General features: G+C 44.7%; 1 protein-coding gene across 1 annotated transcript in view; it reads right to left on the reverse strand.

Annotated features, from left to right (window-relative positions):
• hs6st3b (heparan sulfate 6-O-sulfotransferase 3b) overlaps window positions 1-3245 on the reverse strand; it is a 96578-nt gene extending 93333 nt beyond the window's left edge. Inside the window, exon 1 of the mRNA XM_048979826.1 lies at window positions 1624-3245. Within this exon, the coding sequence (XP_048835783.1) occupies window positions 1624-2168 (545 nt within the window). The 5' untranslated portion in view covers window positions 2169-3245. The remainder of the gene's footprint in view (window positions 1-1623) is intronic.
• Window positions 3246-21724: the final 18479 nt, after the last annotated feature.

Consider the following 21724-nt stretch of genomic DNA (forward strand, 5'->3'; position numbering starts at 1 on the left):
GTAACTAAAGAATACAGGGGAAATCTAATGGCAAAATGTGTTTATGCCAAAACACTGTACATCTAAAGTCCGTATGGATTATACACAAATAACAAATCCTGTCTGTTGCTGATAAAGACTAATTGTGATTAAAAATAATTTAATTTATGTTAGGAGGTAAAGCCTTGTACAGCTGAACATTACAGATGCCATGAATCAGCCAGACTGTCCGATTTCAAGTTTCCATTTATAATGAATAGAAATTTCGAAATGAATTCATTACTAGGTAATTACTCTCATTGTTAATAGCTAGTTCCTGGACAGGTTAACCTGTCTCAGACCTAAACATTACTCTCTGGGAAATGTTTCGCCTCACCTTGGGAGCCATGTGGCTGAATACACCCGACGCTGTCAAAGCAAACATTTTCCATTTTCATTCCAAATGAGTGCTTTCATTTCGCGCTATTCAGATTGACCGTCACTGAAAGGCGCCCTAATGGCTGGTAAAGCACGTCCTGGAAATGAACAGTCCGTTACTGAGGCGGTCCGCTGCAAGGCGACACTTACTGGGAATTCCACAGACACACACGCACACCCCTCTGCACTCACTGGGTAAAAAGGACTGATCGCTGATAAAATGGTCTGACAATTTAATTTATCTACAAACACCACATTTCCACAAGTTAAATATTATCAGAAGCACCTGCCAAACTCAGTCAATACTTAGTCAGCTTTAATACAATAAGAACAAAATCCGCCCAGTTTAAATTCTGTGAGCCTTGAACGTTTTTATTCTTTTCGTGCGGGTAACCTCAGTTGCCTGAAAAACTGCACAGAGAGATATTCAGAGACTCGCGTTTTTCTGTTTTGTCCGCTCTGTTGAGTCTTAAAGTGCAATTTCATATTGCAATTCCAATTTCTCTAGAAGCGACCGAGCCTGGGCCTTATTATATTACTGCTTTACGACTGAGGCACTTTCAAGCCACGGACAATGCAGTTAACTAAAACTGCTGTCCCTCTCCACTTATCTTTTAATGTCCGACTAGTGAAGGCTGGCGCGCCCCAAATCTAAGCACCAAGGCAATAAAATAGCGGCCCCCGTGGGGCCAGGTGGCGTCCAGCGCTACAGCAGCCTGCATAACCATCCCCACCTAAAACGATTAACTATTACGGGGATAAAAGCGCAGCAATTTCATTTCCGATCAGTTCTGCGACTGAAAGCTTGAACTCACTGGTTCCCCAGCACACTAATGAAAAAGGAAATGCAATTTAATCAGCAGAGATTTCTCGTAATTTAGACATGCTAGAAATGCGACAATAAAATGAAGAAACTCAACAGTCTTATGTCTGATTGTTATTCATAATTATTTATAATGAAAATGGTCTTATTATCGTTTCAGTTAGGCCTGCAAATTATCACAAACTAAGAACTTTTCTACTTCCCCCTGTTAAAATCATCTCAAGTTAATGAAAAACATATATCAGCATTATTTGACGTGACATTGAATAGACTGAATATTTAAGCTGCTTGATTAGTTTCTGACGCCAAACCCCCGACACAGACCAAGACCCGACGTGGGTTTTACAGCAACAGGAAGCTCTTGCTTCACGCTGGGAGAGGGACATGCTGGGGGAAGCACCTACCTCCGGTTCTTCTGCGACTCTTTCTTCTCCATAATATCTGGCACGCAGTTGGTGAGCTCGGTCCAATCTGCGTGCAAACCGCAGCTCCAGCCTGTTGAGAACCTCGAGAAGAGCCAGGACTCCTCTTTACCGGGCCGGTAGCAAGTGCACTTCTTCTGGCCCGGCTTGCAATCGCACGGCTTCTCCAGGCGGATATTCCTGACCAGGTGTCTCCCGAAGGTGGTCCCGCCCGTCTTCTGGATGTGCAGGAACACGATCACGTCTTCTCCTTTGATATTGAAATCCACCTGACGATCCAGGTCCCTCTCTGTAAAGTTAAATTTCGACTGAAATTTAGGAGGGTAATCGTCTTCCAGCTCTTGGTCTCGGTATAGATCGTCAGCTGACGAATATTCATCGGACGGGGGACTTAGTCCCGTTAACTTTTCCCCTGTCCTCAGAGGACAAGAGTTACTCCCTGCAGGACATATATATTGGTACCCGATCATTACAAAAAGAACAGCTAAAACTGGAAGCAGGATCACTTTGTTGGATTTATCATCCATGTTAACAGAGGGTTTACGCCATCAGCATTACAACACTAACAAGAAACGTCTACGAGCGACACCCGAATATCTAAAAGACTTTTCATCCTATTTAAAAACAAATAACATGCGATATGTACAAACATATGTCCTTGTCAGATGTTGTTTTAGCCATGAATCGGAGCTTTTCGAGGAAAATATCAAACAATCGCTGGGGTATCCTTTGCAGCTCTTCTTGTGAAGGCACACATATTAAAGACGTGAAAGCTCATGCAATTCCCAGTAATATTCTATCTCGGTTAACACGCATGCATACAGCAGATCAAAACGGTGCAAAAATCCTGCGACGCGTTACTTCTCCCGGCGTCTGTCCATCTGTAAAAGCGGAGTGTCCGTGTGGTACCGAGGACGAGCTTACACCTGAAGCGAGCCATCCGACATCCTGAGCCGACGCGACCCTCGGCCGGCAAAAATGTAACGTTATGTAAACTATTTTACGCTGAACATGCATGCCGCTCCCATCGCTCAACACACAAAAGCACAAAGTTCCTGCGTCTCAGAAATGCCACATTTATCCCAGTCCCGTAAAATCCAGGGGCGCGCATCACAGAGACGCGCTTCTGCAGCCCGTACCAGCGAGATCCTCTCCCGAAGTACGACGTAAATCACTAAAATAGTACAGATCGTTCAAAAGCTCTTCTTCGATGACGAATTGACTTCAACTTTAGCGTTCAACTTCAAATATTGTTCGGATTCAGATATTACGGTTGAAGAGCCAGAAAACGCAGATTTCCCGGGGAGCCTGCGAAAGTCTCGGTCACTGCAGCATGTAACCGCGACCCAGCATCCCAGTAGTGTGGGGACTGGCAAAACCATCGGAAAGGAAACGTGAGCAGCACGCTGTTAATCACTTCTTTATCGTAAGCAAAAGCAAAACCAACAGCAAATAAATAAAAATTACATTTTAAAAGCGAAACTATACTGTTGTCACCCAGTCAAACAGCCGATGTGAAAGTAGCAAATTCGGGAACACGATCTATACAACAGCCGGAGTTATGACATCAAATTCCCAGCAGTCGGCTGTGTGCAATTCGGACAACTGTGGCGCTCAGACTGGCGCTGAAAGGGAGTCGCAGGACATTTCAGCACCATGGAGAGATCCACCCCCTTCGGAAGTAGGAATCATCGACGTTTCCATTTTAAAGTTAAAAACCGTAGGATCCTGCTTTCATTGTAAGAAAATATATGTGGAAAAAGCAGTAACACTGTAAATATAAAATCGGGGCTACATTGGCATAGCCTTTATTATAAGTGGACAGAAGGTTTTCATTATTTTAGGATGTATTAGTCATAATAACATACCGGTTCCTGCTGGTTTTACAGTGTAATTGGGTGGACGAGCTACACACCAAGCAGTTTTGCACGAAAAAAAATATAAATACATATCCTAGGTTCAAAAGACCATGTTCCTACGGCATGGCGAATGGGTAATTGGTGATAAATTAGGCTGCAGAAACAGATTTCGTTTGTGAGTACTATAATTAGACAGCAAAGTCAGCAGCTATTTTCTGGTCTTTTTGCCTGTGTTCAAAGTATATATAGAAAGACACCCTACCAATCAATATTCAATAACATCTTCACTGGTTAGGGTGGCGGTGACCCGAAGCCTATGCGAGGAGGCACGGGTCATAAGGCAGAGCGCATCCTTGGAAGGGTCACCAAGCAGTTTCTCTCATCTGCACCCACTGATATGTAATTTAGAGTACCCTGTTCCACCGGAACCGCAGACTTTTGGTAGCAAGAAAACCACACTGTCGTGTGCACGTAGACAGAAACGAAAACCCCAACCTGTACGCATGCGCACAAACGAGAAACCTAACCTGTACGCATGCGCAGATACTAAAACCCAACCTATCCCCACGCGCAGAAATGAAAACCAACCTGTACGCTTGCACAACGAAATCGGGATTGTCTCTGGACATCCTATAAAGTCCTAAGCAGCACTTTTAAGTTTATTTGCGAAACATATATCTATATATTTTAAACGCGTTTAAAGCACATAATAAAGATGTGTTAAAGCACTAAACAGAAAATACAGGTAAGCTTGCACCCTCAGAATACTTCCAAATAATATTTTCCAAAGTTTCTAGTAGTCTAATACGGGCCTAATTAGGTGTATATAATATGCAATCCGTAACTGTCATGGATGAGCGGCTGGAAACTGATGAACTGATGTAACATTTAACTCAATGTATTCTTTATTGGTTTAGCCCCGTGTTTTAGAATCTGCTTTTACTCAGTGATTTTTTTTTAATTCAGAGAAATCACACTTACAATAATCTAATTGTTACAAATGGAATAGGGACCAATTAGCCCTTCTCTAATTACTTAAATTAGCAGAGAAATTTGTATTTTGCGCGCACCTGACCCTTACACAATGATTATAAATGAGCAACACCAGTATGAACAAACGTGCATTTAATCACTTGATTTAAGTGGTTAGTGCCATGCACATTGTTTAAAGTCTTCAGTTGCCATCAGTTACCATTTACCGCTAATCATTTACACATCGCCACTATCATCACCTGCACTAGAGAGAAGAAAAGGAAAAACTTAACTTCAGATTTAAAAATAAAATTGTGCTGAACATTTTTGACAGTTACAGTCAAAAAAAAGGAGGAAATTAGAAGAACTGCAGGCTAGACGTGACCCAGGGTTGGCAAATTCCTGTATGAGATGTTCTTCTAGTGTTTCCTGCCATAAACCTGCATTTTTTTCCTTGGAAATGCTTAGTATAACAGGCAAACTAAGTCGGCAAGATGAGACAAGTAGTACACAAACTTGTGAGGGGAATATTTAGAGAGAAGGGCCCATGATTTGTGATGGCTGGGCCTATATTGTGGATTCGGGTGGGTTATGCACTAGACAGCATAGCCTGCAGGTGTGTCTTCTGTTAGAGAAGGAATTAGTTATGGAAGACTGAGGGTCAGATATAATCATTAATCCCACCTTATAAATTTCAATAACAGTAAAACAGATTTTGTTTAATAAAGACTAAAGTTTTTTTTAAGGTAAATCAATGTTTAATTTTTCCTCCCTGAATCCCACAATCCGAGGTTTATAACTTTTATTTTTAAAGATATCTACGCTTTCTTTCTGGTGATGTCATTGTATCCGCTCTGTGTATTCTTGGAAATAGCACTTAACGTTGTTGTAATTACTAAGGTTCCATTGTTTTTATGAGCTGTGAGTTGGGTGCACCGAGGGGTGTGAAATTCTGAGCACTGGTGCCGTGAAGGTCTTCAGAGATCAAAAGGTACTTTTTGATGGGGTTCCTCAAGGCAGCCGCTGAGCAGGGTGGTCTCTGCCTTCGGCCGTACTGGAGACAATGAGGCTCAGGCTCTCCATTCACATGCACAGCTGAAGAACAGTACATCAACCAGTGACTGTGTGTTTGTGGGGGGGGGGGGGGGATGCAAGGATTCTGGCTTCGCGCCAAATTAAAATATATGCTTCTGCAACATTCTTCCACATCTTCTGCTTTAGAGGTGGAGCATAATTCTGAAAAAGTAATTTACTACTCTTGGTTTATTTTTTCTGCTTCCTGGTATTACGGCCCCAGACTGAAAGGCCAGGCGTCCTGCATCATCGTAAGCCTGTGAATCATTTGTTTTCAAAGTAGTGTCAGGTTTGGGTAGAATGAGGGAGTCGTCTGTGTGAGATTGGAGATGGGATGTCTGCCTTGTTCAAGCCTGTTTTCGAAGCAAATATTCTCTTAGAACGCTTGCCATTGTACTGTATCTCCACCTCATTCCCAAGCCTGGAGCTCCTCGTTCAGGCCTTTTTTGTGTGAATCATACCTTATGCTCATTACTCTCAAGTCATTTGCTTTGAGGAGCAAAGATGGCATCAGAATGCAGGCCATGTGCTTTCAGAATGCAGGATATGTAGTTTCAGAATGCAGGCCATGTGTTTTCAGAATGCAGGCCATGTGGTTTCAGAATGCAGGTCATGTGGTTTCGGAATGCAGGTCATGTGGTTTCGGAATGCAGGTCATGTAGTTTCAGAATGCAGGCCATGTAGTTTCAGAATGCAGGCCATGTAGTTTCAGAATGCAGGCCATGTGGTTTCAGAATGCAGGCCATGTAGTTTCAGAATGCAGGCCATGTGGTTTCAGAATGCAGGCCATGTGGCTTCAGAATGCAGGCCATGTAGTTTCAGAATGCAGGCCATGTGGTTTCAGAATGCAGGCCATGTGGTTTTTCTCTTTGTTTGTGTGTCTGTATCTATGTGTGTCGTGATGGGCCGGAAATACAGATCCCATTGTGTTTTCCAAGACATCAGAGGCTCACCACAGGTTCTATCTGGGGTGGGGGGGGGTCACTGAAGTTTGTGGGTCAGGCTGAAAGTCCACCAGTTCTTCTGGCAGTAAAATAGCAAGCAGACTCCTTTTCTGAACCTGCACATTTGGAATATTTCGGAACATTTCTTCTCAGATTTTCTTTTTAACGGAATGGTGGTTTTTAAACATGGTCATACAAGCGGTTCCCAGGGTAAGAACAAGGTTCGTTCCCTAAGTCCGTCTTTAAGTCAAATTTCTAGGTTGGAGAAATTATAATACAGTACAAAGTAATATTAATAATTATACTGTAACAATAAAAGTAATGACATACTTCTTTCAATGAGCATATGAGATTCAGGCTAAGACACTCCTTGGGTGTCTTGTCTGTTGTCTCAGTGTATGCTCCGACGGCGGTGAGTGATGTTTCATTGAGGGAGACATTTTACTCGCAACTTCGCCCGGTGGTTGAAGGATTCCAATGAGGTGACACTCCTCTGGTCATGGGTGACTTCAGTGCAACTACTGGCACTGACAGGGCTGGCTATGAGGATTGTATTGGTCCCCATGGGTCTGGAGACTGGGGTCCATGTTCTTTTGACTTCCATTCCGTTCTTTGGGGTCCATGTTCTGTGAAAGGTCAGGGGCTGCGGGTCAGTGGATCCTGGTTCCAATGCCCTGAGCCGCATTGTTGGACTTGGTATTCCAATACTGGTGGTGTGGTGAAGGAAAACGATCACATCCTCATGGGCATATGCTGGAGGCTCCAGGAGTCTACAGAAGTGCCCAGTTTGTGAATTCTCACCACAGACTTCTTGTTGCTACTCTGAAGGCTACCACCTACTAGGAGAATAAGGGTGGACTTAGCCATACTCCAAGATCATGTTGTTTCTGATGAGTTTGTGTGATTGAGATGCCTCAATTTGTGTGAGGAACTTGTATACTTAGGTGCAACTGCTGACTCTAATGTGATGTGGGAGACCTTCCATGACAAGACCCTGAAGGTTGGCGAGGGCTGTGTTGGTGTTGCCAGTGTTCCCAGAAGGAGGTGTTTCATCTCGCAGGGCACCCTGGATATTATAGAGAAGAGTCTCAGGGCACGACTTGGTGGAAACTCCAATCTGTACTGGGAACTGAGAGGGATGAGTGTGAGGGCTCTGAGAGTAGATAAGTAGCCAGTTGTTAGACAAATCTGTGAGCAGGTGACACACCATCTATGGTCTAGTGACCCACGTCCTGCTTACAGAGGAATTGAAGCATTACGCACCTCTGAATCTGTTCCTCGGAGACTTGCAGTCAGGGCAGATGATGGAACGATCCTTACGGATACACTGCAGTTGTGACCCACTGGACCGGCTACTTTGAGCAGTTTTTTAAAGCTGACCCTCCAGTTAGGATGTTGAATATCTCTGGATCCACGGTTCTTGAAGCCGATCCTCCGATCAGCTGTGAACCACCCAGTCTCACTGAGATTACACTGCTAGTGAATCAGCTGGAGGCAGGGAAGGCCGCAAGGATCTGTGGTATCCAGGGTGAACTTCTCCAGGCTGGTGGTAAGGCAGTCCTCCTGCCATTGCAGGCAATCCTTGCTTCCAATTGGGAGCCAGTCGTCATCGCAACTGAGTAGAAAACTGGAAAGGGCAGGGTGATCACCTGGATTGTGGCAACTACAGGGAGATAACCTGAACCTCTGCTTTCTTCCCAGTTGATTCTGGGGTTAGTGAGGGGTGTTTTCTTGCTCCTACTCTGTTCCATGTATGCATGGACTGGGTGTTGGTCAGCGGCTGTGGGGTGTCCATTGGTGAAGTAAGATTTTGACTTTGCCAATGATGCTGTGATCTTAGTGAAGTCAATTGAGGCTCCAATCGGGGCACTCGAGAGACTGAATGAGGAGTCTGAGTGTCTGGGATTGCGGGTGTCCTGGATAAAGACCAAGATCCAGGCATTTAATGACCTGTTAGGCATAGCCATCAGTAGTGTGTCTGTCTGTGGGGGGAATGTCAACCTTGTTGAAAGATTTACCTACCTTGGCAGCGACATTCATGTCTCTGGTGACTCTTCCCATGAAGTCAGCAGACGTATTGGAAGAACTTTGGGGATCATGAGGTTGACGGAAAAGGGTGTGTGACACTATATCTTTGCAAGAGGATGAAGGTCCAAGTCTTTGGAGTGCTGGTGCTCCCTGTCTTGCTGTATGGCTGTGAGACATGGACGCTATCCAGTGAGCTGAGACGAAGACTGGACTCCTTCGGTACTCTCGGTATCTCTTCAGTTGATCCTTGGGTATCACTGGTTTGACTTTGTGTTGAATGAGTGGTTGCTAGAAGGGTCCTGAATAATATTACCTGCATTGTGAGGGAGCTGGCTTGCTGGATCCTCATTGCTGAGGACGCATGCAGCTGGACCAGGCCAAGGGGACGGCCCACCTAACACCTGGCTGCGGCTGATGGATGGCCATTTGCGGAGCGTGGGACTGGACCATTTATCTGCCTAGAGGATCGCTGGATGGATCCCGAGGAATTTCGCTATGTGGTGGATGCAGCAACGTGCTGCATCAGCACATGCTCCCCAACCTGACCTGACCTGGTGTTAACTTGCGGGGAAAACAGGGTGGCCTAGCACTATAGGTGCTTGAGGTTAGTCAATGATATAAAAGGACATCTCCTCCAAATGATTACCCCCGATAGTGAGACTCATCTGGAGTTAGCACGGCATCTGACCATCTGGCTATCCAGATCATGGGCCACCAGCTGCGTCTGCATGGGAGTGGTTAGCAGCCTCCACTGGTGGACAAGCATTGTGTCTATGAAACTATCATCCACTCCTGAGTTGACAAGGGTGGCTAAGGACTGCTGGATCTCTCCATAAGAGAATAGCACCGGTAAAAAGGTCCTTCAAATCGAGGAAGGGGAAATTGGAGCTACACCCACCAGGGCCCTCCTTCTTACTAGTGGGTGCATCCTTTTACTGGACAGTTTGTGATATAATGTCCCACCTGCTTATAGTAAAGGCACGTATAGGAAGCCCATCGTCGTTGCCATTTAGTTATGGATAAATGGGTGCATTCTACCTGCATTGGTTTGGGGGGAGTTAACGAAGAGTTTACCATAGTCAAGTCGAAGGCACCCAAAACTTCAGTCCCTCTACGACATTTCTTATGGCGCTGGTGGAAGCAGTTTTCAACTCGTATAGCTAGGTTGACTCATTCCTCAAAGGTCCTTGGCAGCTCTCGAGTGGATACTTCATCCTTTATGTATTTAGACCGTCCATAGTAAAAAATGTCGTATTGAGTCCCAAACAGTGGAGAGCACAAGGGTCTGAAACGCTATGGCGAAATCCGATACTGATCAGTTGCCTTGATGGAGCTGGAGCAACTCACATGCTGCTTCTCTGCTACATGTTGATACCCGCTTCATTTCTACAGTAAATCTTGAAAAAAGACGCAAAAGGATGCCCCGGCTTCCCACGCAGCAGTCGCCCATTCACGGGCAGGACTGCTCAATAATGTTATAATATAAGCAACCCTGGAACGATCCGAGGGAAATGCAGACAGTTGCAAGCCGAAAATTAGGGAACACTGAGATAAAAATGAGTGGCAGGTTCCTGGATCACCATTATACTGTGGGGGCGGAGGCCAGGGTGGTTCGCTGACCGGAGAGATAGCGGTCGGAGACTAGAAAGAACGTGCTGTACCTGTATTCCATTAATCCAACATTAAATGATTCCAGGGACTCGTCGATCGCCCCGAGTGCAGTGCAGACTCGTGACATCCAAGCAAAGTGCCCTGCTTACCCAGAGCTTCGTGAGTTTCTGAAAGTTAAGCTGATCCACAGGGTCCATCCCAAGGTGCGAGATCTGGTCGGGGTCTGGTAAATAAGGAAGATCAAGCAGGTTAAAAGGCTTTGATATCCTGCTTGCAATCCAGACAGAAAAGCAAAATGCAATACAGAAATCATGGTTGAGGTACAGTGGTCGGCTAATCTTCGTCAGCAATGGAGGGACAGGGCAGGGCTCAGTATCCGGGGACAGGTGGGTGTTCAGGCAATAGTGAGTGGGCTAGGCTAGATCGTCATCGGAAAGACAGAACAGGGTCAGGGCAACAGGCAGGCAGAGGTACAAACAGGCAAAGGGGTATAACGGGACAGAACTGCTGTAACTCGCAATAGAATGCGGAAGATCTCGCGTCTGACTGGTATGATTGTTCATTTACCCTGATGGAACTCAGCTGACAGAGGGAGGTGTTCAGTTCTACCGTTTCCCAAGGCAAGTGGGGAGGGAGCATTCAGACTCCTTTTTGGGAAACCCGAGGATGTGGAAGGGAAGCCCTGTGTAACGTCAAACTGACTTCCTTGGAGCAGTCCATGACAATCTCCAGCTTCTACCTGCAGCCCTAAGATTTGCAGATATGGTTGGAATGCACTGGTATCCCGTTCAAGGCGTGCCCTCATGCTTTAGTGATTATGCCCTTGGTATAGTGTGACCTTTAGACAACCTCAAGTTTTGTGCCACATCTACTGTCCCTTAACAAGATTACCTTGTATCCCTGTCCTCATTGACTTCTGTCACTGTCACTTTAATAAACCAGAAGTTGTCCCTCAGTAGGCTCTCTGCTCCTTCTGTGCTGTGAATTTAGAGGCATAAGGCTGGCTGGTCCTTCTTAACTATGGGGACTTCAATAATGAGAGGATTCCGGCTGCTCCCATAATACCCTGCTTATGTGAGAAAGCACCTGGGCACTGATATATTGTGGTTGAATACCCAGATACCCTGCGGTACAATAAACATCAGCCTGGAATGTTATGCATGCTGGATACAGGGCAGTGCATCTGAATCCATACTGGCTGCTAAGTTCCTTTGTTCAAACGGTTGGCATCAAAAAGAATCTCTATTTAAGGGAATTGGGAATAATGCGGACAAATGTGTCACCCTTTAGAATGCATGTATTGACATTCTTAATGTATCCAAGAAACTACAAATGTATTCATTCACCACAGTTTCAGTGATGGTGCCAGAATTTTGATAAATCATTTAAAAATTACTTTTTGCCCTGTTTTCAGCATCCTTGCATAGAGGGACTGTTTTCTTGCTGTCTTGTGACTTGTTTCTGTCAGGATCAGTGCCCGTCTGCTCCTGCCCTCCGTGTCCCATTCCCGCTTTTGGCCAGCAGGTGTCTCTGGCCATCCTGTGCTCTTCGCTGTGTCTTGTGTGCTTAAGTCCCTAGTCTGTTTCCTCTGTCCTTCAGACTGCTGCATAGGTCAGTGGGCTGAGTGTGTAGCTCAGATTTTGTTTCCTTTTGCTGTAGATTCAAGACTGACTTGAGACCAGTCTCACCGGTTTTTAAATTTCATTTCAGTTTATTCCTAGTGTTTTGTTTCCGTCTTTCCTTTTATTCTTGCGTTTCGTTTGCCCCACTTCTTCCTTGTTTTACAGAATTCTGCTTGCATGTTGGCTCCTGCTCCTTCCCAGTGTTGGCCTCCTGTTTATTAGCATTGACTTGTGTTCTTAGTTTTCTGATTATTGGAGTTCCTGGTTCTATCTCCATTATTGTAACTTGCCCCACCTGTTGCTTGTTGTTCCGTGTCTCGGTTGATTGGTTAATTGTCATGATCCACACCTGCCCTCTCATTAGGTGGTTACCTGTTTCTATTTAAGTGCCGGTCTGTGTCCTGCTCCTTAGTCTGTCATCATGATTGTTACTATGTGTTTGGCCCTCTGTTCTACTGCTGCGTACTGTGTATTCCCCGTTTTGCTTAGGTTCTTAGTTGTGCTCTTTTTCATGGTTTTAGTTAATTCAGTCTTTTTCCCTCTTTGTTTTCTGCCCCTTCATGGCCCTTTTGGTTAGTTTTACCCTCTATATTAGTTCCCTCAATAAGCCCCTCTTTGTCTTGCAGCCACTAATGGATCATCACCTGCTTTCCCCACCTGCATCATGCCCAGTTTCCACAGCCGTTTCAACATCACCTTTGAATAGTACCCCAGTCTCAAAATAGTATGAAATCCCCACATTCGTGTACTTTCACAGGAAGTAAGTCAGCTAGTCCACACACATTTGGAGTTCCGGAATGGCATTGTGTGCACCTCAGATTATCGACTGGCCTGGATGACAAGTCAGTTTTGTTCTGCTCTCAGAATACAGCATTGAGCGTGAAACTGCTGGGACTAGAATTAGCCCTGAACTGGTCTATTCATAGCAAATTGCCTGATCATAAATAAAAAAGATGCACCAGTCATCCAATCAGCAGTCAGAACATACAGTACCATAATAATAGTTCTCAGTTTTTATAAATAGCTTCAAGGATTCCCAAGCCGTGTATCATTATCAGCTTTGGTGGTAATTAAACCTTCTCTCAAGCACAGCGCATACCAGACCTAAACGTCTCCCTTCATCATGTCAGGAGGTCCTTCTTCACATGCCTCTGCACTTCCCCTTGAAAATATTTTGGTCAAAAGGTTGATAGGTACCCCTGTCCGCCTGTACTGTGATAGTGGGGATCGTCTCTAAATAAGTGATTTTAGTAAATATGCCATTTATGGTGTGGGGAGTCATATCCAGACACACCAGCTGGCTGCCTGTCGGTGATGCTGCCCCCCCTCTCTGTCGTCTCCTGCCATTTTTTTGTTTGTTTTGTTTTGTTTTCATCCTGGTAATTTCATTGCACTGCAGTACATTTCTCTCTCCCCACGTTAAGGAAACATCATCTAGCGACCGAATGCCGTGGCCCCACAGGGATCAGCCGTTCATGGGTGGAGGAGAAGGAGCCGGAAGCCACTGAGGTGCTGTAACAGCCCCCAAAGAGCCCTGAGTCTGGGACGCAGCAAAGCCAACACCAGACTGCAGATGCTGCCGCGGGGCCATGGGAGTGGGGGGGGCGGGGGGGGAGAGCTGTCGCCGTGGAGATGACGGCCTGACTTGATGGAAAGTAAACCGTCAATGAGGCTCCTCTAAGGACTGCGGCCATCCACGGGTGCTAAAAGCAGCAGCACCAGCCGCCTCATGCTGTGGAAGATTACCCCGAGGATTGTGGGGGGGAAATGCGATTCGCTGCTGTGTGCTGCTCACAGTCCTGAGCGGAAATGTATGCATAAGAAAAGTGAAAATCACACTACTGGTTATTTCTTTTTTATAAATTGTGTTTTGCAATGATGACTCGTGCAAACCAATCAGCAGCACCAGACTTTTCATTCCCGAATCATTGTGCAAACAGAGGTAACCTGTAAAGGCTCAAGCAAAGGGATCCTTTAATGGTGCACAGGTGTAATACCCCCAGCAGCCACTAGGAGTTAATACAATGTGAAACATTTAATACAGGCATTTATACAGTAAGAGACACAGATCGGCAACATGATTCAATACATTTTTATCACTATTGACTCTTCTTTCAAAACAAACTGTCCTTGTACACAAAATAGCTATGAAGACCCAGAACTGTGTTGATTCTCACCAGGAGGGGGTCACAGACTCCCACCAACTACCTTAACTTCTATTTAGATCTTCTGGTTCCCATCCGAACTGTTTGCCGCTTTCTGAACAACAAGCCATAGACTAGCAGTGACGTCAAGGACCTACTCAACAAGGAAAAAAAGGGTCTTCAAAGGAAGGAGACTGGGCGGAGCTGAGGCATGTTTGGGGGAACTCAGGGTCCGACTGAAAGAGGCAAAGGAGGAGTACGATACAGTACAAAGGGGGAGCAGAAACTGCAGGAGAACAGCATGAGGAGGACATGAAAACCACTGCGGAGGGCAAGAAGCAGAGGGGCAGCACAGGAGCAAACCAGCTCAGCCTCAAACCCAGTCAGCCTCAAACCAGTGCGCCATGTCAGCACCCTCACACTGCAGCTGTCCTTAGCAGGATCTCTCCAGTCTCTTCTCCCTTTCAGCCCCACCGTCCTTCCCCCTCCCAATCACCAAATTCCCTTTTTGTATTTTCCATGCTCCACGTTGCAATGCAGTTTCCACACTGCATAGCCGCCTTCTTCATCCGAAGAATCTGCCAGTGAAAAATATGGGACAATCCTTTGCTGACATGTCGTTTAGGAAGGAAGAAAAGAAGGGAAACTGTAAATAGCATTTGTCTGGCCCCAAGATGCACTGCGGCTGGCAAAGGCAGAGGTCACTTATTACTGATGACCCCTTACAACATCATTTTGCTTGTCTGTACTGAGCCTGACCTTAGGCTCCCGCCATCGACCACAGCTTGGCACCCTGGCAGTTATACGGAAAGCCAGACTTTTTCCATTTTCCCACAGAAGCACAAATCTGATAAACATCAATTTATAAACAGACCGATAAAGTAATTGTCTTTATGGCGAAGCTTTCTGCCTCAGGATAAGCGAGTGAGTTTCCTGGGAGCACGGTGAGGTAGTACTGGGGTGTCCCAGTGTACAGTATTTTCGCAGAACGGCCATGACCGTATCTAGCTGAACATTTTTCTCACTTGGGCATACAGTAAGTGGTTTTTAATGATATATGATCTCTCCCATGACTGCATGGACTGACGGTTTGGAAGATAAACTGTGGTGTATAAGAGGTTCAGCTGACCATTAAAAATGTTGGGGAGAAAGCTGTTTGAGATGGAGGTGAAAGGTTTCCATGGATTTCTGTGCTGCCATTCTATTACATCACCTGCAAAGTGAGTTTATTCACAGGCAAAGGTGTAGATCGATAGAACTTCTGATTTGACCAGTTGCCAGTTGTGTGAAGAAAATCCCTAATGATGATAATGATGGTGATGATGGTGACGATAATGATGGTGATGATGATGATGATGATGATGATGGTGATGATGACGATGATGACGGTGATGATGGTGACGATAATGATGTTGTGATGATTATTATGATGGTGATGATGACGATGATGATGGTGATGATGACGATGATGATGGTGATGGCTATGATGGTGATGATGATGATGGGGATGATTATTATGATCGTGACGATGATGATGGTGATGATAATGAGGATGTGATGATTATTATGATCGTGATGATGATTATGATGATGGTGATGATTATTATGATCGTGACGATGATGGTGACGATGATGGTGATGATGGTGATGATGGTGATGATGGTGATGATGATGGTGACGATAATGAGGATGTGATGATTATTATGATCGTGATGATGATTATGATGATGGTGATGATTATTATGATGGTGACGATGATGGTGATGATGGTGATGATGATGGTGATGATGATGGTGAGCTGCAGCACATTTATCTGCATATTTTGATGACTATGAGAAACAGCTAAAGTACATTTGTGTGTGAGGCAGCTTTGGTACAAAAGCACAATTTGCTGTCCTTCTGGAGTCAGTCCAGCTTTGAGGTTTAGAAGCAGCCTAGCTGCAAGGCGGCACTCAGCATGTGGCAGCTGCCGGCCGGACCTCGCAAGCAGGCTAATCAAGCCACACTGTACCTGAGTTGGGTTACAATAGTTTGATTAATGGGACAGCGGCTCGTGCCAACAGCTGCGTATACCTGCATACTGGCCGGCAATCACTGCTATTGTGTCGCTGTGATGAGTGAGGAATGCCAGAGGGGTTACCGTGGTGTTCTCAGGATGGCCAGTGCATCTCAAGATACACGCACACACACAATCTCGAGACCCAGATATACACTATATCAACAAAAGTATCGGGACACACCTCTTAAAGGGGCAGTTTACCCAAAAACCGAAAAAAACATATGTTTTAAAGGTGCTTTACTGCTATATATACGTCTACGTTGTTCTGTTGGGGGATGGCTAGTCTTGGAGATATCGAGCATAGAAATGTTGGGCTTGTCTCGAATGTAATGGGAGTGAATGGCATTCTTTGTGTGGTGATTAAAGAGCCAGAAATTAATTTGAAAAATTCAACAGCAGTTTCTCTAACCAGAGACCCACAAGCCAACGAACTATTGAAATCCACAATAGAGTGGGATTTTCATGTGTTTCTGTGTCATGCCCTTAGATCTGACAGCAATGCATTAATCCTGCCCAGTACAACGTTCCAAAGCCTCATTTCAACCATCACCAATACTTTATGGTCGCTACTTCATTTTCCAAAGAAAGGTCTTTACTAAAGTCCAAATTTAATTAACTAAATTGATATTTTTGGCTCAAAAACACCATATTGGCATGACAGCGTGATCGAGTCGTCTTTCAAACCCTTACAACAGCAGCATTTCATTTGCAATTAGGAAGTTTGGCTGTATGTACAGTATAAGCGGAAAATGATCCGTGGATCATCAGGATTCTTTGTTTAGCTATTAAATAAGGTCCCACGTACATTAAAGATCCTCCCCTTACATTCATCTGGCAACAAACTCCCAGTATTCAAATACTTCAAATTCAGATCCTTCACACGCCTACGTTTGTTTTGCATGCATCACCATGCAAAATAAGTATAGTGATGCTTATTGCGCCTTATTCTATGAAGTAAATTAATATTACAAAACTCAGGAAAGTACTCCTCTGTTCGTCCAGGAGCATGCTACCATAGACTGTAATCTAATTTTGATTAGCTTAACAGGTGCACAGAATCGGTCCGATTTTCATTTCATGTTGCACTGCATAAACGTAAGTTGCCCTGAACCTGGAAGAAACTGACAATTGGCATACCTTTGTCAGATCTTCCGGAATAGCTTTAAGGCGGAATCATTAATATTTCTACTCTTGTTGTAGCACTTGGAATACTTGATTACTCATTAGGAAAAATACTGCAGTTGTTTCATCAATCTCCTTCTTACTGTTCTCTGGTCTCTGCTTCAAGGAAATACATTTCAGTGTTGACTGCTGTGTTTATGCTCAAGTAACTTTTTCACCACAAAAATTCTGATATGAGCGCCTGCAGTGCCCTCGATTAGTGGTAATATTGCCATTTCTGAGGGATGAGGTTGTACAATTGTTTTAAAAACAATATGTCAATTTTAATTACAGCAGGGAGGGGATTGTCAGCAGAGAATTCCCCCACATCAGTGTGCTATGAGAAGCAAATATGGACCATGCGAAACCAAGGCAACATTCAAGAAGAACACACATTCACATGCTGGGACTGAACTGGCAAACCCGGAGACCAGGCATAATCATGACACTCTGCTTTCTTTTCGGTTTTATCTTTTGTGATGAGTGTTACACGTGTATAAGTAACACTGATGCATTCACCTTTATATAGACTGCATTTTCATTAAAAGCAAAGGGTGAAAAATTTTATGCATAGACACATACACACACAAATACACACACACACACATGCCAGAGGTGTATAAAATCAAGTACCTAACCATGCCATCTTAAAAATATTTCTGAAAGAACTGGTCATTCTGAAGAGCTCAGTGACACAAAGTGTGGTACAGTCACAGGATGCCGCCTATGCAATAAGTCAGTTTGTGATATTCCAAGTCAACATAAGTGTTATTTTAAAGAGTTATTTTAAAGTGGAAGTGTTCAGGGACAACAGAAACTCAACCACAAAGTGGCAGACCACGTAAACACAGCGGGATCGCCGAGTGCTGAGGCACGTAGTGCGTAAAACTCGCCAGCACTCTGTTGACTCAGTAACTGCAGCGTTCCAAACTTCCTCTGGCATTAGCTCCAACACAAAAACTGCGCGCCAGTAACTTCATGGAATGGGCTTCCGTGGCCGAGCAGCTGCATGCAAGCCTCACACAACCAAGCACAATACCAAGCGTCGGATGCAGTGGTGTAAAGCACGCCGCCACTGGGCACTGGAGCAGCGGATACATCTGTGGAGTGACGAATCACGCTTCTCATTCTGGCGGTCAGATGGATGAGTCTGGGTTTGGCAGATGCCAGGAGAACATTACCTGCCTGACTGCACTGTGCCAACTGTAAAGTTGGTGGAGGAGGGATAATGGTATGGGGTTGTTTTTCCGGGTTGGGCTTGGCCCCTTAGTTCCAGTGAAAGGAACTCTTAATGCTTCAGCATAACAAGACATATTGGACAAGTCTATGTTTCCAACTTTGTGGGAGCAGTTTGGGGAAGGAAGACCCTTTTCTATTCCATCGTGATAATGCCCAGGTACACAATGCAAGAGTTTGGGTCAGTGCCCTCTGATCCCATTGTTTACCCTGTTTGCTTGTGTTTATTTAAATGCCTGTGCCCTTTGTTCTCTAGTCAGCCATTGTTCATGTTAGTGTGTGTTGGAAATTCTGTCCCCTAACATATTCTTAGTCCTTTTGGTTTTTGTTAGCGTGTTGTGTTCTTCAAAAAACCCCCTTGTTGTCCTGTGAGCCGTAAGTGGATCGTCACTTTCTTTTCCTGCCCTATGCCTCAAGTCCGTAAGAGCAAGGTCCATAATTTGGCTGGTTCGCACAGAGCCCTGACCTCAACCCCATCAGAAACCTTTGGGATGAAATAGAACAGAGATTGTGAGCCAGACCTTCACTCCAACATCAGTGTGCAACAAATGCTCTTCTGGATGAATGAGCAAAGTTTTCCATAAACACACTCAGAAATCTTGTGGAAAGCCTTCCCAGAAGAGTGGCAGCTGTTATAGCTGCAAAGGGGGGACCAGCTCCATATTGATGCTTATGGTTTAGAATGGGATGTCATAAAAGCTCCTGTAGGTGTAATGGCCTGGTGTCTCAATACTTTTACCCAATTATGTACAAAGATATACAGATGCTACTCTACTTACGAACGAGATATCTTCCGAACGCATACATTTAAGGGTATACGCAAGTACAAAGACCTGGGATAATGAGAGTACGCACGCTACACTGCTGCACGGCGGGAGTAGCGGCCAGAAGTCGTACTGGGCGGAATTGGCACGCAGAAAAAATCGATGTTGCGGATATATATATATATATATATATATTATTTGAAATGATAAGGATGATCCCTTAAATCTCCTTGCACTCCTAAATCACATTTTCCCACAAATCTCTGGTGCTGTAAAAAGACACAGATTAATCATGGTCAACTACCGTGGCTGATTTTATTACTTGAAAGAATTAATAAGCATTGTCTGGCATGGATTCTTGCCTAAGCAAGCCTGTTATTGATGTTATTGAATTTTGAAGCAATCTATGACAGTAACTTTTCTCTTTAGCAGTTGCATCAGTGTGACCTTTGGCTGGTAGCTGGATTTTCTGAAGCTCTACACCTTGTTGGTGCCGTACTCTTTCCATAAACCTAAAAGGCTGCTCAGCTTCCTATCCTGTCAGAACACAAACTACAGATTTACGATATTGGGCCCAGGAAATGTGAGCAGTTAAAACTGCTTTTCAGTTTCTCACCGGTATATGAAAACAGGCTCCTGGAGGGTCTTCATGTTCTTTTGTTCCCACAGATCAGGCAGGATTGGTTGTAAACCAGGAATTCAAAATAAATAGCTGAAGACACAATCAGTAGTGGGAAATCTGACACCTGCAGGGTTGTGGGGTCAACTCCCACCCCTTACTCTCCAAGCACAGGCTGCATGTTCTCCCCTTATTCATCTAAGGCAAGGGTGGGCAATCTTACGCAGAATGGCCCGGTGTGTATGTGGGTTTTTGCTGCAATTCCCTAATTAGATAATTAATTAGAGGACTGATTGGCTGAAGAGTCCTCACAGCTGGGTTTGAACAGCTGACCTACAGGTTACCCCAAAAACCTGCAAACACACTGGCCCTTTGTGGATAAGATTGCCCACCCCTGATCAAAGGGCTCCCTGGCTATTTGGATTCCCACCTGCAGCTCAGGGAGATGCGGTTAGACAAACCTGGTATGGATGGGGTGTGACGTCTTGTGCACAAATGGGTAGCGGGGAAGCAGATCCGGGAGACAGGAGTCCAAAAACGGGGTTTTATTCAGGGCAACCAAGAAACTACACAAGACAAACGTCAGTGACAGATCTAAGAAGACAGACTGAGTGTGGACTTAAATACAGGACATAACATCAGAATGCACACAAGACAGCTGGCATTCTGGGAATTCACACGAGGGTTACCAGGTGGGCGTGGCACGTGAGAGGGCTGGACGGAGGGACATGACAATGGGTCCCAGACTTTTGATTTAAAACAATATGCAAATACGAATGCAATGGTTTGAACACTGTTTATTCGAATGGAGATCAAGTGTCAGAATTCAATTAGTGTTTGAATTACTACTGAATTATTTCCAGATGAAAAGTGAATTATTGATACAGAAAGGCATTATTAAAAATGTAAAAAGGCTAAGATATTCTACTTCTTGGAATAAACAAGTAAGTAAATAAGATAAAATGAATAAATAAATAAAAGACAGCGTTATTTAAGATTTGGTGCATTTCAAATGCAATGACCATCTGCAATGCCTCCAGATTTTTTTTCACCAGGACCAAGAGATATCAGTGCCCAGTGTAATGAGTGCAACTGCTTGTTAACGGAGACTGGCTGGTGCTTCAAACAGCAAATCATGTGGCTGCGGCTGAATGTTTACAGCATACAATGGGTCAGGAGACTCACTTGCCATTTGACTAAGCATTAAAACAGCGTGAATATGCCTGATTCTGAATGCGGTGTGATTGCTGCTTCCTGACGTGGTGTCTGCAGCATCTCAGAAACAACCACCTTGCGGGACTGTTGTCTAGAGTTTGCTGAGAATAGTGCAATAAACAAAAATAACCTGGTGTCAGTGGCAGTGCTGTGGACAAAAATACCATGTTAATGAGGGAGCTCCGAGCCGCTGTATCCGATATAGTGGCCGCTAAGGGTATTTGCTCCTCCCAGTGATTTTCCTGAATAAAGTCAGAGACAGAAAAAGACTGACCGTAAAGTACTTCTGCTGTATTTATATAGTTTCCTTTTATTTTGCTCTAAAAGTGACATTTTTAAGCATAAAAAGAATTAATTGAGTGCAAGTCTAGTAAAAATTCTTTACTAAAGTTTTCCAGATGAATATATTTGTAATAAAGTTGCATTTTCACAATTACAGAGTGACATTCACAAAACAAATGCCTTTCTATTTTTGCAGTACCAAAACATCCATCCATCCATCCATTTTCCGAACCGCTTATCCCGCTGGGTCGCGGGGAGTCCAGAGCCTATCCCGGAAGCAATGGGCACGAGGCAGGGAACAACCCAGGATGGGGGGCCAGCCCATCGCACACTTACACACCATTCACTCACACATGCACACCTACGGGCAATTTAGTAACTCCAATAAGCCTCAGCATGTTTTTGGACTGTGGGGGGAAACCGGAGTACCCGCAGGAAACCCCACGACGACATGGGGAGAACATGCAAACTCCGCACACATGTGACCCAGGCG

The sequence above is a fragment of the Brienomyrus brachyistius genome, chromosome 16 (assembly GCF_023856365.1).
Source record: "Brienomyrus brachyistius isolate T26 chromosome 16, BBRACH_0.4, whole genome shotgun sequence".
Classification (NCBI taxonomy): Eukaryota; Metazoa; Chordata; class Actinopteri; order Osteoglossiformes; family Mormyridae; genus Brienomyrus; species Brienomyrus brachyistius.